This window comes from Zalophus californianus, chromosome 1 (genome assembly GCF_009762305.2).
Source record: "Zalophus californianus isolate mZalCal1 chromosome 1, mZalCal1.pri.v2, whole genome shotgun sequence".
Classification (NCBI taxonomy): Eukaryota; Metazoa; Chordata; class Mammalia; order Carnivora; family Otariidae; genus Zalophus; species Zalophus californianus.
The window spans coordinates 42,270,604-42,284,689 of NC_045595.1; the positions used below are offsets into that span (position 1 = coordinate 42,270,604).

Sequence of the window (14,086 nt, forward strand, 5' to 3'; positions counted from 1 at the left end):
TGGCTCAGTTGGTGAAGCAAGCAACTCTTGATCTCGGGGTTGTGAGTTTGAGCCCCACATGGGGCATAAAGATTACTTAAAAAAATAAAATCTTAAAAAAAAAACAACTCATGGATAAAACATGTTATTATAATAGAATATGAAAAGTTCATTGATATGATTTCAGATTCCATATTGTAGTAAATGTTTAAGAAACTACCACTTGTTGAGTTTTGGTGTACTATTTAAGAAGAATGTTCACAATCATCAGAGAGGATGATACAATATCTCACCCTTTTTCAAGTACGTATCTATGTAGAGCTGGATTTTCTTCATATATTTAAGCAGAACAACTTTTGTGACAGATTGAATGTAGAAGTAGATGTGAGAATCCAGTTGCTTTCTATGAAGATATTAAAGGGATTTGTGATAATGTGAAAACAATGCCACTGTTCTCTTTGTATTTCATGTTCTTGATAAAATAGGTATTTATTTTAACATATAAGAGTATTTCAGATGGATTAATAAATAAATTTTTAAAAGGTTTCTCGGCTTTAATTTCTAATATGGTAAAATATTGTTAGATATAAACCAAATGAACAAAAGCCCCTTGGGACTTCCTCTAATTTTTAAGAATATAAAGAGATCCCGAGACCAAAAAGTCTAAGAACAATTTATCTATCCTGAATTCCTAACCTTACAAATGAGAAAAAAGAGTGGTTCAGGGCCTGGGTTTGTAACTGGATTTAGGGCCCTATTTGTAAGTCCACTGTGGAATAGTACTTACCTAAATCAGACTCAGTGCCTTTCTGCGAATTGCTTTTCTCAAAACATATTTGCTGAAATCAGGTTCCTGTTGCTGAATCGCTTACACTTCCTTATGAATTCAGTGCTGTCCCTTTCCTTACTAGAGGTTGTAAGAATGATAATAAAATGGTAATGTATCAATTTGAAAACTGCTGAGTGCTCACTGACAGTAGATCTTTACCTATTATCTGTGTCCCATTTCAAAACCTAACCCATGGTTGTATCTTGAGCATTAGTACACTTATTTTATAAACACAATTCTCTAATGCCATCCAGCTGCTTCACTTAGTGAGAGACACAGTCACCCACCTACTTTTTAAGTTTGTCTTGAATATTATTTAACTTGTGAGACACTAAAAAAGTTTATCACAAGATGAAGAGGTATTTGATAATGTGGAATCCATTTAAAAATACCATTATTTATTTTTATTGCAGATTATTAGTGTTAAATTCTAAGGGGAAGAAAACTAACCCCAAGCCCCCAACAATAGTGAAAGGATAATTTATAAATGGGGAATGACAAAAGTAATAAACAAGTTTAGGGAAAAACATTTATTAATAAAAGCAATAAGTAGAAATAAAAATAGAAAAAATAGAATGAGGATGTTATAATTTCCTTTGTAATAATTAGCAAAATATTTTTTATCATTTTTAAATGTCGGTGTTCATTTGTGGAAAGGATTTGGAAACTACTATACTCATATGTTGTTTATAGTAAATATCCTCTTGTGAAATGATATCATCATTTATCCAGAGTAAATACTATTTGTGTCTATGCCTGGAAATTTATCATAAGTCACTAATTCAATAAAGGAAAAACTTACATGCTTGAAAAATTTATATGGCTATGGAAGTACATGTTATCTGGAAAGAGAAAAATGAAAAAAATCAAATGTCCAATAAAAAGAAAATTATCCAAGAAGTCATCACAAAACAATGGGAATAAATAATGTAAAATTGGTAAATTAATTATAATGTCTTAAAAAACTATAAATTAAAAAAAAACTGTAAAAATGACTGAACTAAATAAAAATATATATACACACATCAGCAGACTAAATGTCAGTAATTTAAAAATAGAGATTTTAAAGTTGTAATGATATGGCAATTTTTATTCTGCTCTAAGTGGTTCCTTTATTCTAGGTTTAAATAAAATGAACACCTTTGGTAACATGAAATGAAATGTTATCAGTGAAGTATGTTCTTTAAAATTAAGTACATTTTACATAATCCAATTAAAAATGGGCAGAAGACATGAACAAACATTTCTCCAAAGACTTACAGATGGCCAACAGACACATGAAAAGATGCTCAACATCATTAATCATCAGCAAATTAAAACTACAATGAGATATCACCTCATACCTGTCAGAATGGCTGAACTCCAAAACACAAGAAACAACAAGTGTTGGATGTGGAGAAAAAAGAACGCTCATACACTGTTGGTGGGAATGCAACCTTGTGCAGCTGCTGTGGAAAACAGTATGGAGATACCTCAAAAAAGTTAAAAATAGAATTACCATATCATCCAGCAACTCCACTATTGGGTATTTACCCAAAGAATACAAAAACACTAATTTGCAAAGATATATGCACCCTTGTGTTTATTGCAGCATTATTTAAATAGCCAGATTATGGAAGCCCCCCAAGTGTCCATTGATAGGTGAATGAAGAAGAGGTATATATATACAATGGAATATTATTCAGCCAAAAAAAGAATGAAACCTTGCCATTTGCAGTGACATGGATGGATCTAGAGGATCTAGGCTAAGTGAAAGAAGTCAGAGAAGAACAAATGCCATATGATTTCACTCATATATGGAATTTAAGAAGGAAAACAAACAAATAAGGAAAAAAGAAACAGACCAAAAAACAGACTCTTAACCATAGAGAACAAAAGGATGGTTACCAGATGGGCAGTGGGTGAGGGGATGGGTAAAATAGATGAAGGGGATTAAGAATATACTTACCACGATGAACACTGAGTAATGTATACAATTGTTGAATCACTGTATTGTACACCTGAAACTAATATAATACTGTGTTAACTACACTGGGATTAAAAAAAAAAAGACCCAAGGGCAAACCTAAAACAATTAATTAATAAAAAATATTTTTCAAAGAGGAAGTCAGATTTGTTCTGTAATTTTCACTTTTTTTTATAGTTCTCTTACTTATCAATATAGGAAGCATGTTTCAAGTGTTTCTGTTATAGCTAAATTCACCTGACCTAGTATTTGAGGACCACGTTCTTTAAATACATATTTTGATATTTAGTTCAACAGGTTCCAACAATCATAAAACAGTCAAAAGTGCAAGTTGCCTTTCCCTTTGATGAATATTTTCAAATTGAATGTGAAGCTAAAGGAAATCCAGAACCAACGTGAGTATTCTTGCAAACGAAGTAATTGTTTATACGTATATATTTTTTTAAATTTCTTTGTACTCTGACCACGATAAGGTTGTTGGACTATAAATCTATGTATGATTAAAGATAAGAGTTGCCAAAAGAATAATAGCTATTTTTATGAAAATAAAGTTTGGTTATTTTACATATGTTCTCCTGGAAGTTGAAATTATTTTTACCACAAATAAATTGCCTTATGTTAAATACTTAGCATAGGTTTTGGCACCATGGAAATATTCAGTAATTCCTTACAAGTGAAAAAGGTAGCCAAAGCCCAGAAGATCCTTTATTCTATTTAGTGAAAGGTAGCATTTGTTAAGCTGAAAGTTAATATATTGATAAATGACATTCTATATATAATTATTATTGCATGTCTTTAAATGTAACACATATCTTTTTTTTTAAAGTGACACATATCTTATTCAACACGTAGGTTGTTACTTGATATTTTTTAAGTTATCATAGAAATATTTCGTCATCCTGAATGCTATCTGCATGGTATACTGTTATCTAGTGTTTTCTTAGTTAAATGATTGTTACTGTAGGTGATCATAATCAGGAATGAAGTTTTTTCAAAATACTTCCTATACTTTGGAAGGGAGAAAGAAATGTGTGTGTGTTGGGAATGAGGAAGGAGAGGCTAGCTGTAGAGGGAATTCTAGATTTTAATGTAGGTGATTCTAATATGGGCAACAAAGCTACATACTTGTACTGATTTGCTTAATTCATTTATATCCACTAAGAAGATACATATTTAAGGAAAATTAATTATTTGAAATTGTATTGTGACTAACATTATTATTGCCTGATAAGTTGATATTTTAAAAATCATTCTTAATCATTGACATGTTAAATTATCATTATTATCTATACTTTACCAAATGGAATATATTCAATTAGTATATGTAAATAGGGATAGAATTATATGAAGAAGAATTTAGTCAGTCATTGTGGCTGGATCAATATGGATCAATCAATATTATGATATATATTAATAGTAATGAACTGAATTATTATATCAAAAGATAAAACCCTACAATCATCAGAGATGATTAATGATCAAATTTATCTATTATGTCTATAACCAGTATGAATTTAATTATGAACTACTACTAGTATTTACAATAAATTCAGAAATAAAAATAGAATGTCTGGTATCATTATTACTTATTTTCCTAGAGCCATGTCTAATATAATTATGCAAAAAAATAAAATCTATACATATGAGACAGTATGATTAATATTATTATTATTATATAATTTGTTATTCTATCTATTCACTGGATAAAAACAAGCTTTTATAAATACAAAGGGTTACACTGAAGTAGTCAGTTATAAAATGATTTAAAAATTAAAAATAAATTTTAAAAAGCATAATTAGATGTCCATACAAGGCAGTTAGAAAATAATTGGGAAACAAGAAGGAAAAAATATCCCATCACAATAGCAAAAGGAAAAAAATCCAGCAGTCTTAACCGTTAGTGGTAACAACATCAACAAAAACAGTATCAAATACTATGTAACAAGAACTATGTGGGATTTAAATTGGGGGCAGTGTCTATAAAATTCTACCTAGGATCAGGAAAGAAGATTTGAATGAATGAAAATATGTAACATATTTCCAAGTGGAAATGTTTAATTCTGTATAGGTGAAGTGATCCCATTCAACATGATGGAATTTAAAAGAATAGATTCTTTGTGTTCTTTGTAAGTAAAGCCAATAAAACATAAAACAGACAGAGAGAGAAGACATAAAAGAACTGGGGTTGGGGGAGAAGGCAGGCATACTCCTAACAAAACTATGTGTACCATGAAGGTTTGTTATTCCTGGTGAAAGAATAAAGACAGTTTAGTGTAAGAAAATGGTGTCCTGAAACATTCCACAATTTGCATTGATAATTCATATATGAAATGTTGAATAAAATCAAATTGGGAAGTCATTATTAGATAAGATTTTTTTTAAGATTTTTATTTATTTATTGAGAGAGAGAGAGAATGGTAGAGAGCATGAGAGAGAGGAAGGTCAGAGGGAGAAGTACACTCCCCACTGAGCCCGATGCAGGACTCGATCCTGGGACTCCAGGATCATGACCTGAGCCGAAGGCAGTCGCCCAACCAACTGAGCCACCCAGGCACCCTAGATAAGATTTTTTTAAAAGGCTTTTTATAGCCTCATCCACAGAAACTACATGGTTACACATTGGGGTGGGAATTTAACTATGTATATTTTTTTCTGGAATACAATTCTGCAACATTTATCAACAGTTTCTATAAAAATTTTCTTGTTATTGGTCTATCATTCTTACTTTGAAGAAATTGGTCTAATGAAATATTTGGATAAGTGCCAAAAAATAAATTATGTTAAGGTTGTTTACCACAATTTGTTTGTAAAAGGGGAAAAATGCAAATCATTAAGTAACTTAAATACTAATCATATGACAGAAGATAAAGTTGTCATAGAAACTGGCTTTAGTAGCATTGTAATAATTGGAAAAACTTAGTTTGCAAATTTTTATATTTTTTGTGGTCTCAAATATGTTACTAATATATCTAAAAATCTAGATAGGAAATGTGACCACATTCAATAGTACTTATTTGTTTTTTTAAATTTTGAGTGAGCGCTTCACACACACACATGATGATATATTGTATGTTTTTAGATTTAGTAGTCTTCAAGTATTAGTAAAATACCTTTCCAATTGAAAACATTAAAAAATAACTTTAAAAAGAACAGAACAAAACCTATCTTGAATTTCTGTTTTCTCAGTTGTTAGAGCTTTTTATGGCTTGGTCTTACTTCAGCGTGCTATAATAAAAATGCCACAGACTGGGTGGCGTACACAACAAATGTACATTTGTCACATGGTTCTGAAGGCTGGGCAGACCAAGATCAAGGCCATCACTGATTTGGTGTCTGATGAGGACCTGCTTTCTGGTTCATAGACAGCTGTTCTCTTGCTGTAACTTTACATGGCAGAAGAGAGCAAAAATGCTCTCTGGGGCCTCCTTCATAAGGATGCAAATCCCATTCATGAGAACTCCACCCCCATGACCTGATCACCTCTCCAGTCCTCTACCTCCAGACACTCCTACGTTAGGGATTAGGCTTCAACATATGAATTTGGGGGAGACATAAACATTCAGTCTATAGTAACTTATAAGATTTCTCAGATTCTTCTGAGACTTTTTTTTGTTTTCTATTATATAGTCAATTAAAAATATTTTTTTACCATAAAATGTTTTCGTTTTGTCATTTCTGTGCATTTGTTTATTACCATTTTAAAATTAGGAAGTGTGTTTTGACTTTTCAGGATTGTTTACTTTAGTTTTATCTTACAGATTTATGTGGACTAAGGATGACAAGCCTTTTGATCTCTCTGACTCTCGGATCATTGTATCCAACAACTCAGGAACCTTTAAGATACCAAATGAGGGGCACATATCTCACTTTCAAGGGAAATACCGCTGCTTTGCTTCTAATAAACTGGGAGTTGCTATGTCAGAAGAAATAGAATTTATAGTTCCAAGTAAGTGTTACAAGTGAGATTTCACTTTACAAATGTTTTAGTGTTGAGTAAAATAATGACACATTCTTAATTTAATTACCAGCTTATATATGGCCTATATTTCTTTTTTTTCCTTTTGTTAATTTAAATCCAATTGATTAACATATAGTGTATTATTAGTTTCAGAGGTAGAGTTCAGTAATTCATCAGTCTTATATAATACCCAGTGTTCATTACATCACGTACCCTCCTTAATGCCCATCACCCAGTTACCCCATACTCCCACCCCATCAATGAAACCTATATTTCATTTATAAGTGAAACTATCCTCTAGGTCTTGATACTTAAAAGTGGATGATCTTTTTTTTTTTAGGATTTATTTGTTTTAGAGAGAGAGAGGGAGAAAAACCAGTGGGGGGAGGGGCAGAGGGAGAGAATCTCAAGCAGACTCCACACTGAGTGTGGAGCCCAACTTGGGGTTCCATCTCATGACCCTGAGATTATGACCTGGGCCAAAACCAAGAGTTGGACACTCAACTGAGCCACCTGGGTGCCCCCCAAATGGATGATCTTTGAAAGCAATATAAATTTGCTGTGTTTCAGTATTCTTATATCTAATGTGGGGGGAAAAAATAGTGTCTGCTTTGCCTCATAGGATGAGAATTAAGTTAAATATATTGGTTGGATGTGACTTCATGATACTGCAGTAACAAGTATTCTCCAGGCCCCTGTGTTTATTCCCTGATTATGCGTTTGGCTGTGGGCCTCGCAGCTTTCAGGGCATTTGTTCTCCATGAAGCCTCTTGGAGGTCCAAGCTGATAAAAATGGCTGTGGCTGTACCATGTGAAAACTTAATGCCACCTTGGTCAAAGAGTCTGGGGCAGAGAGCATGAAAAATTACTTCCAACAAGAAATTGTGCAGGCAACTTCTCATAGTTTGTTAGGGCTACAGCATATCCCATAGCCCTACTTAACTTCAGTAATATGAGTTCCCATTAGGGGAGGAGAATGAGCAATCGATATATATTAATGTTTTCCATAAATAATAATCATGGAAAACTGTAAACTCCTTTACTGTTATGGGTGATACTTATCAATAACTATGATGAAGATTAAGTGACTTCCTCATTACCATATTTTTGCCTGTGCAGCATGGGATCGCTGGTGACCAGCTTCCACTTTTGGTCTCTTGTTTTCCCTAATCTTAAGGTATCCAACATTACATGGTCCTAACCGAAATCTTTGCAGAGTAAATTCTTATGTAGAAAACTTTCGACAGCTTCCACTTGGCAATTTCTTCTTGCAGACTTGTAGATACTGAAGAGTTTCAGAGTCATAGACCTTCCAGGATGTGGACACTTTATCCTGGAGGCAGCGGGGTCGGGTCAGAATGTCTATAAACCTCAGAAAAACAAACACTGAAAAACATGTGTGCCTTACCTAAAAATTGGGACAGGCGACTGGATTTAAATTACTCTAAAGTCCTTGTATAATTCCAGAGGAGAGAAGATAGATCAGATTTAGAGTCTTACAAGTAAAGTATGCATCTTAAGATTTATAAAGCAATTACATTAAAAGTATAGAGTAAAATATGAATGATTAACAGACTATGTTTGAGGGAGAAGAAGGAAAAGGTAAGAAATGTTTGAAAAAGAAAAAAATATGCAAATAAATCCAAATATATGATTAATTGAAGATGAAAGTAAATAGATTAAATGCTTCAAGTTTTTTTGTTGTTGTTTTTAAGAAAGGTAAAAATTGTTTACTGCATAACACATCTAAGTCATAAGGGTACAGAATTGCTGAAACTAAAAGACAGAAAAAAATGTTCCAGATAAATGCTATTCAAAACAAAGTAGGAATGGCTGAATTATCAGTCAAAACAGAATTTATTTTTAAGAGGCTTCCCGAAGATTAATTCACTAGACATATATAATGTTAAAATATATGAAACAAAAATAGATTACAATTGGAAATGGGCACATCTATCATAATAATGAGAGATATTAACATATGTACTTTATTTTTTGGTAGCTCAAGCAGAGAAAACATCAGTAAGCCTGTGGAAGATTTAAAGAACCCAAATATAAGGTCCATCTAATGAACACATAGAGAACATTGTACCTAAAACTGCATAATGCAGTTTTTTCAATATTTGATGACATATTACCTATGAAGTAAATATGACCCAAATTCAATTAAGTTAGAAATCAGTAATAAAAACAAAATTAGAGAAGTCTTATATCTTTGAAAATTAATAAATGAAAGTCTAAGTAACTCATAGGTCAGATAGGAAATGGCAAAAGAAAATAGAACATAGTTTGAAGTGGCAGTAGTAGAAATTCTACATAACAAAGCATGCTTTAGCTAAAGCATTATTTAGAGGGACGTTTTTCATCTTAGAAACATACATTAGAAAATAAGATATAATAATCTAAGCTTTTTAGGTAACATAATTTTAAGATGAAAATGCATGAGCTAATTTAAGGTAACAGAGTAAACTCAAAAGAGATTGAAGGGATAAAATAATACAGAAGCAGAACATAAATCCAACAAGCAGGGGTGCCTGGGTGGCTCAGTTGTTAAGTGTCTGCCTTTGGCTGAGGTCATGATCTCAGAGTCCTGAGATGGAGCCCTGCATTGGCATCAGGCTTCCCTGCTAAGCAGGGAGTCTGCTTCTCCCTCTGCCCCTACCCACCCCCGCTCATGCTCTCTTTCTTGCTCGCTCGCTCTCTCTCAAATAAATAAATAAAATATCTAAAAAATAAGTAAATCCAACAAGGGGGTGTGAAACCTTTATAGTTGAAAAGTATGCACAATTACTGAAAAATATTTTTAAAAGATCTAGATACATAGAAAGAATATACCTTTTTCATGGATTTGAAGACTAAGTAAAGCTAAAATGTCAACTCTTCATGACTTGTTATATAGAATAATTGAAATCCAAATCTCTAGTTGGTTTTGATATGTTTGTGGAATGTGACCAGGTGATTCACAATATATTTGAGGAGCAAAAGGCAGAATTTGGTAGAAACTCTTGAAGAATAAGAACAAGTCAAGAGGACTTGGCCTTATCAGATAACAAGGCTCAATGTAAAACTTTAGTGATTAAGCCAGTATGGCTGTGAATAGGATTAGATAGATGGAACAGCATAGAGAACCCAGAAACAAACCCATGTACATGTGAAAGCACTATGAAAACACTAGCGTGGATTCCTTCCTTCCTTCCCTCCCTCCCTCACCTACCTACCTACCTACCTACCTTCCTTCCTTCCTTCCTTCCTTCCTCCCTCCCTCCCTCCCTCCCTCCCTCCCTCCCTCCCTCCCTCCCTTCCCTCCTAACTTAATGGGGTGAAATGACTGACTGTCCATGTAGAAATACATTTATTTGGAGTCTTATCTCACATTATATAAAAAATCCGTTCCAGGTAGATTAAAGCCTAAACTTTGAAAGGGAAAAAATATTTTTAAAAATTAAAAAAAATGATTCAGAGAGTGTATTTATGATTTTAGGGTAGGGAAGTTTTCTTAAATAAGACACATTGAAGTTCTGTTAAGGAAATCACTAAGGATTATTTGACTACATTTGATTTTTAGAACCCCTTTTTAAAATCAAAAGACCTCAGGAAGAAAGTGAAATGATAACCCACAACCCAGGGGAAAAAAATCATTGCCAATGACTATAACTAAAAATAATGTTATGTATTTATAAATAATTTTAAAAGAAAATTATAAAAAATAATTTTATAAGGAAAAAAAAGTGAAGTGGCAAAAGACATAAACTTGTACCTCAGACTGGAATGGCCAATGAGAATGTGCTCAACATCGTTAGTAAACAGAAATAGATTAACCATAACCCAAATATAAAAGCATTTGTTCCCACAGAATTGGGAAATATTACAAAGTCTGAGAGTAACAATTTTAGGTGGGAACATGCAGCTACTATAATACGTATCTACCAGTGTTGCAGGTATACTTTCCTACCTGGTCTGTGGAAAATACTTGTCATTGACTCCTTAATTGAAGATGCTCTCACCTGTAACCTCGCTATTCCATTTCCTTCGTCACGCATGCGTTGTCATCCATGTCCATTGGGCCTATTTATAGTACCATTTGCTTGAATTAAAAATACATTGGAAAAAACACAAGTCTACCGATGATAAAATGAATAAATCTATTGTGTTATAGTCATACAAAAAATACTACTCAGCAGTGAAAATTGATGAATCTTAGGAATATGTTGCACAGTAAAAGCAAATCTTGGATGAATACATACAATATGATTTTATTAATATAAATTCAAAATATGTAAAGATAAAATATTGTTTAGGGGTATGATTGTATGTGGTAAAATTATAATGAAAAACAAGAGAATGATGAAAAAAAGACTCAGGATAATAGTTACCTCAATGGGAATGGGGGAGGGGATGGATTCGGCAGCAGACAGGAAGGTAAAGGTGTTTTTTGTATGATGGGTGGTGATAAAAGAGTGTTGTATTTCTTTGTTTCATTTTTTTCTATATAAATGGCATTTTTATATATGCATAGTTAATCAGTAGCATGCTTATTTGTCTGAATTAGATATACTGGGTTATTAAGTAAGGTACAATAGCATAGTAATGGACGAAGTACTGACAGTAAACTTGGAAACTGGCCTCAGGAGTGTAGGTTTGAAGTGACATCCAGTAGGAGATGTTCATGAATTCTGGATCAGAAAGTATTACCATGGTATTTGTGGTTGTGGTCATAAAACTAGACAGATATATTGTCTCTAGGTATATAACTGTAGTCATATTATAGTTTATATTATAAAACTACATATTGTAGTCTAACTATAACCATATAATCTACCTATCTAATTACCTGAAATAACTGAAATAAGATACGTGTGCAAGAGAGAGGTATTAAAAATCTGTTGTAGGAGGCAAGGCATTAGCGAGATTCCCTAACCTGAACACTGATGGTTGCCATGGAGACACAAAGGAAAAGGCAGTAGCTAGATCTATTGCAGGGAAGCAAATGGTACATGTTAGTATAAGGTTCAGAAATTAAAGAGTTTTAAAAAATATTTTCTCTCATTATCTAAGCAGACCAAGTAAAGGGGTGAACAATGTGAGGATAATTCTGGCTCGAATCTGCTAGCATTGCAGTGAAGAGATGAGAGTCACGTGTGAGCCATGTAGTGGGTAATTACCCTGTTTTTCTGCTGCTGTTGAAAAGAGCAAAATAAATTAGGTTTCTTATGCATCATTTCCAGTCTCTTCTGAAATTAATTCATCGTCTAACAGCGTTCTGCAATCATTTCTATGTTGAATAGGACCGCTACCCCAATTCTTATGGGCTTATAAATCAGAGACCATTTAAAGCTTCCTACAACCTTTATCAATTGATTCTTAAGCTGTAGAGAATCAATTCTATAACTATATCGATAGAAACATCGTGATTCGAATTTTAGAGTTTCATCTGATTTCCTAAAGTTTTCATTAGACTAACCTTAAAGGCTTTAGCTACCTAAGTTTTCACATGAGGACAGTAACTGAAAATCCCGTTATTACTTTCTACAAACAGAAACCTTTATACCCGATGTTAAGTTTTCTGCTTTCAGTCACACTGCGGTTGAGTTTGCTAGGGAATGAAAGTGTAAGAAAACCAACCAACCAAACACAATGCACTGTTTTCAAACATGGAAAAAATCATTTAACTAAATGGATTTTCCACAATATGGCTTGGAGAGTTAGTGAATTATTCAACAAATCTTTATTAAGCTCCCCTCATGTGTCAATCACTTTTCTAGGAAGTTGAGAGATAGCAGTGAACAAAACAAAGACTGTCCTCAAGAAATTTCTATCCTATGAATGTGGTGAGTGAGTTTGGGGAGAAGGTAAGGTTCTTTCTAGCCTTCATTTTGACAACCACCAGTGGAGTTAAAATGGTGATATAAATGATTCCATTTGGGCTGTTCAGTACTGCCTGTCATTCAGAGTACAGATCAGCCTTTTCCAGTTAGCATCCCTCCTCTGTCTCAGCCTCTGGTGATTCTTCTTTCTGATTTTTTTAAATTTATTTTTATTTTTTTAAAGATTGTATTTATTTGAGAAAGAGACAGAGAGAGAGAGAGAGGAGGGGAAGGCCAGAGGGAGAGGGAGAAGCAGACTCCCCGCTGAGCAGGGAGCCCAATGGGGGCTTGATCCCAGGACCCTGAGATCGTGACCTGAGCCAAAGACAGATGCCTAACCAACTGAGCCACCCAGGCACCCCCTTTCTGATTTTTTTCAAAGATTTTATTTATTTATTTGAGAGAGAGAGTGTGTGTGTGTGTGTGAGCAAGAGAGCACAAGCATGGGTAGCAGCAGAGGAAGAGGGAGAAGCAAACTCCCCACTGAGCAGGGAGCTGGATGTGGGACCTAATCCCAGGACCCCGAGATCATGACCCAAGCCGAAAGCAGATGCTTAACCAACTGAGCCACCCAGGTGCTCCCACTTTCTGATTTTTTAAAACAACTTTTTGAGGCATCATTTATATATCACAAATTTTATCAGTTTTGAATGCAAAATCAGTGAGTTTTTAAAATAAAATTTAAGTACAATCATCATCATAATCTAGTACTAGAACATTTTCATCATCCCCCAAAGATTCCTTATGCCCATTTGTGGATACTCTCTCTTCCTACCCCTAGCTCTAGGCAGTCACTAATCTGCTTTCTGCCTCAGTAAATTTTTTTTTCTGAACATTTCATATAAATGGAATCATACCATACATGATTTTTTTCCATCTAGTTCCTTCCACCTAGCATGTTTTGTGATTTATTCACCTTTTAGCATATATTAGTAGTTTGCTCCTTCTTATGGCTAAATAACATTACATTGTATGGATATACCACTATTTGTTTGTCCCTTCACCAGTTGATATCCATTTAGATTGTTTCCAGCTTTTGGCTACTACGAATAGTGGTAGTAGGTCTGGTGGTCATGGGCTAGAATCTGTTGCCTTTGGTTGCTCTTCACTCCATAGCCACAAATCTCCTCCACGGCCGTCAGCAGCTTCTCATAGAGCTTCTCATACAATTCATAAGGTGGAAAGTCAATTAAAGCAGCTGTGGGCCTTCAGAAGGTTAGGAAATCCACATGTAAATTCTCTGGAGTTTTTGAAGCATTTAGTTATATACTATTTGGGAGTCTTTTGGTTGTCATGTGTACTAACTGGGATACTTAAAAATGGTAAAGATGTCATGCTATGCTGTTCTTCTTTGCATGCTTCCAGATGCTGCTTGAATGCATATTATCAGTGCCTGATTTATTGTTTCACAGGCTGAAGAATAAAAGAATGAATAAGAGTACTAAAGCAATTTCCACACACTATTAAAATAATCTAGGAAATGGCAGGCT

At 33.8% G+C, this 14,086-nt stretch overlaps 1 protein-coding gene across 18 annotated transcripts in view; it reads left to right on the plus strand.

Moving 5' to 3' along the window:
• CHL1 (cell adhesion molecule L1 like) overlaps nt 1-14,086 on the plus strand; it is a 209,788-nt gene that overhangs the window by 130,048 nt on the left and 65,654 nt on the right. For all 18 annotated transcript variants that reach the window (XM_027585988.2, XM_027586000.2, XM_027585990.2 and 15 more), the window contains 2 exons: nt 3,064-3,169; nt 6,533-6,720. In XM_027585988.2, coding sequence (XP_027441789.1) covers nt 3,064-3,169; nt 6,533-6,720 — 294 coding nt within the window. The remainder of the gene's footprint in view (nt 1-3,063; nt 3,170-6,532; nt 6,721-14,086) is intronic.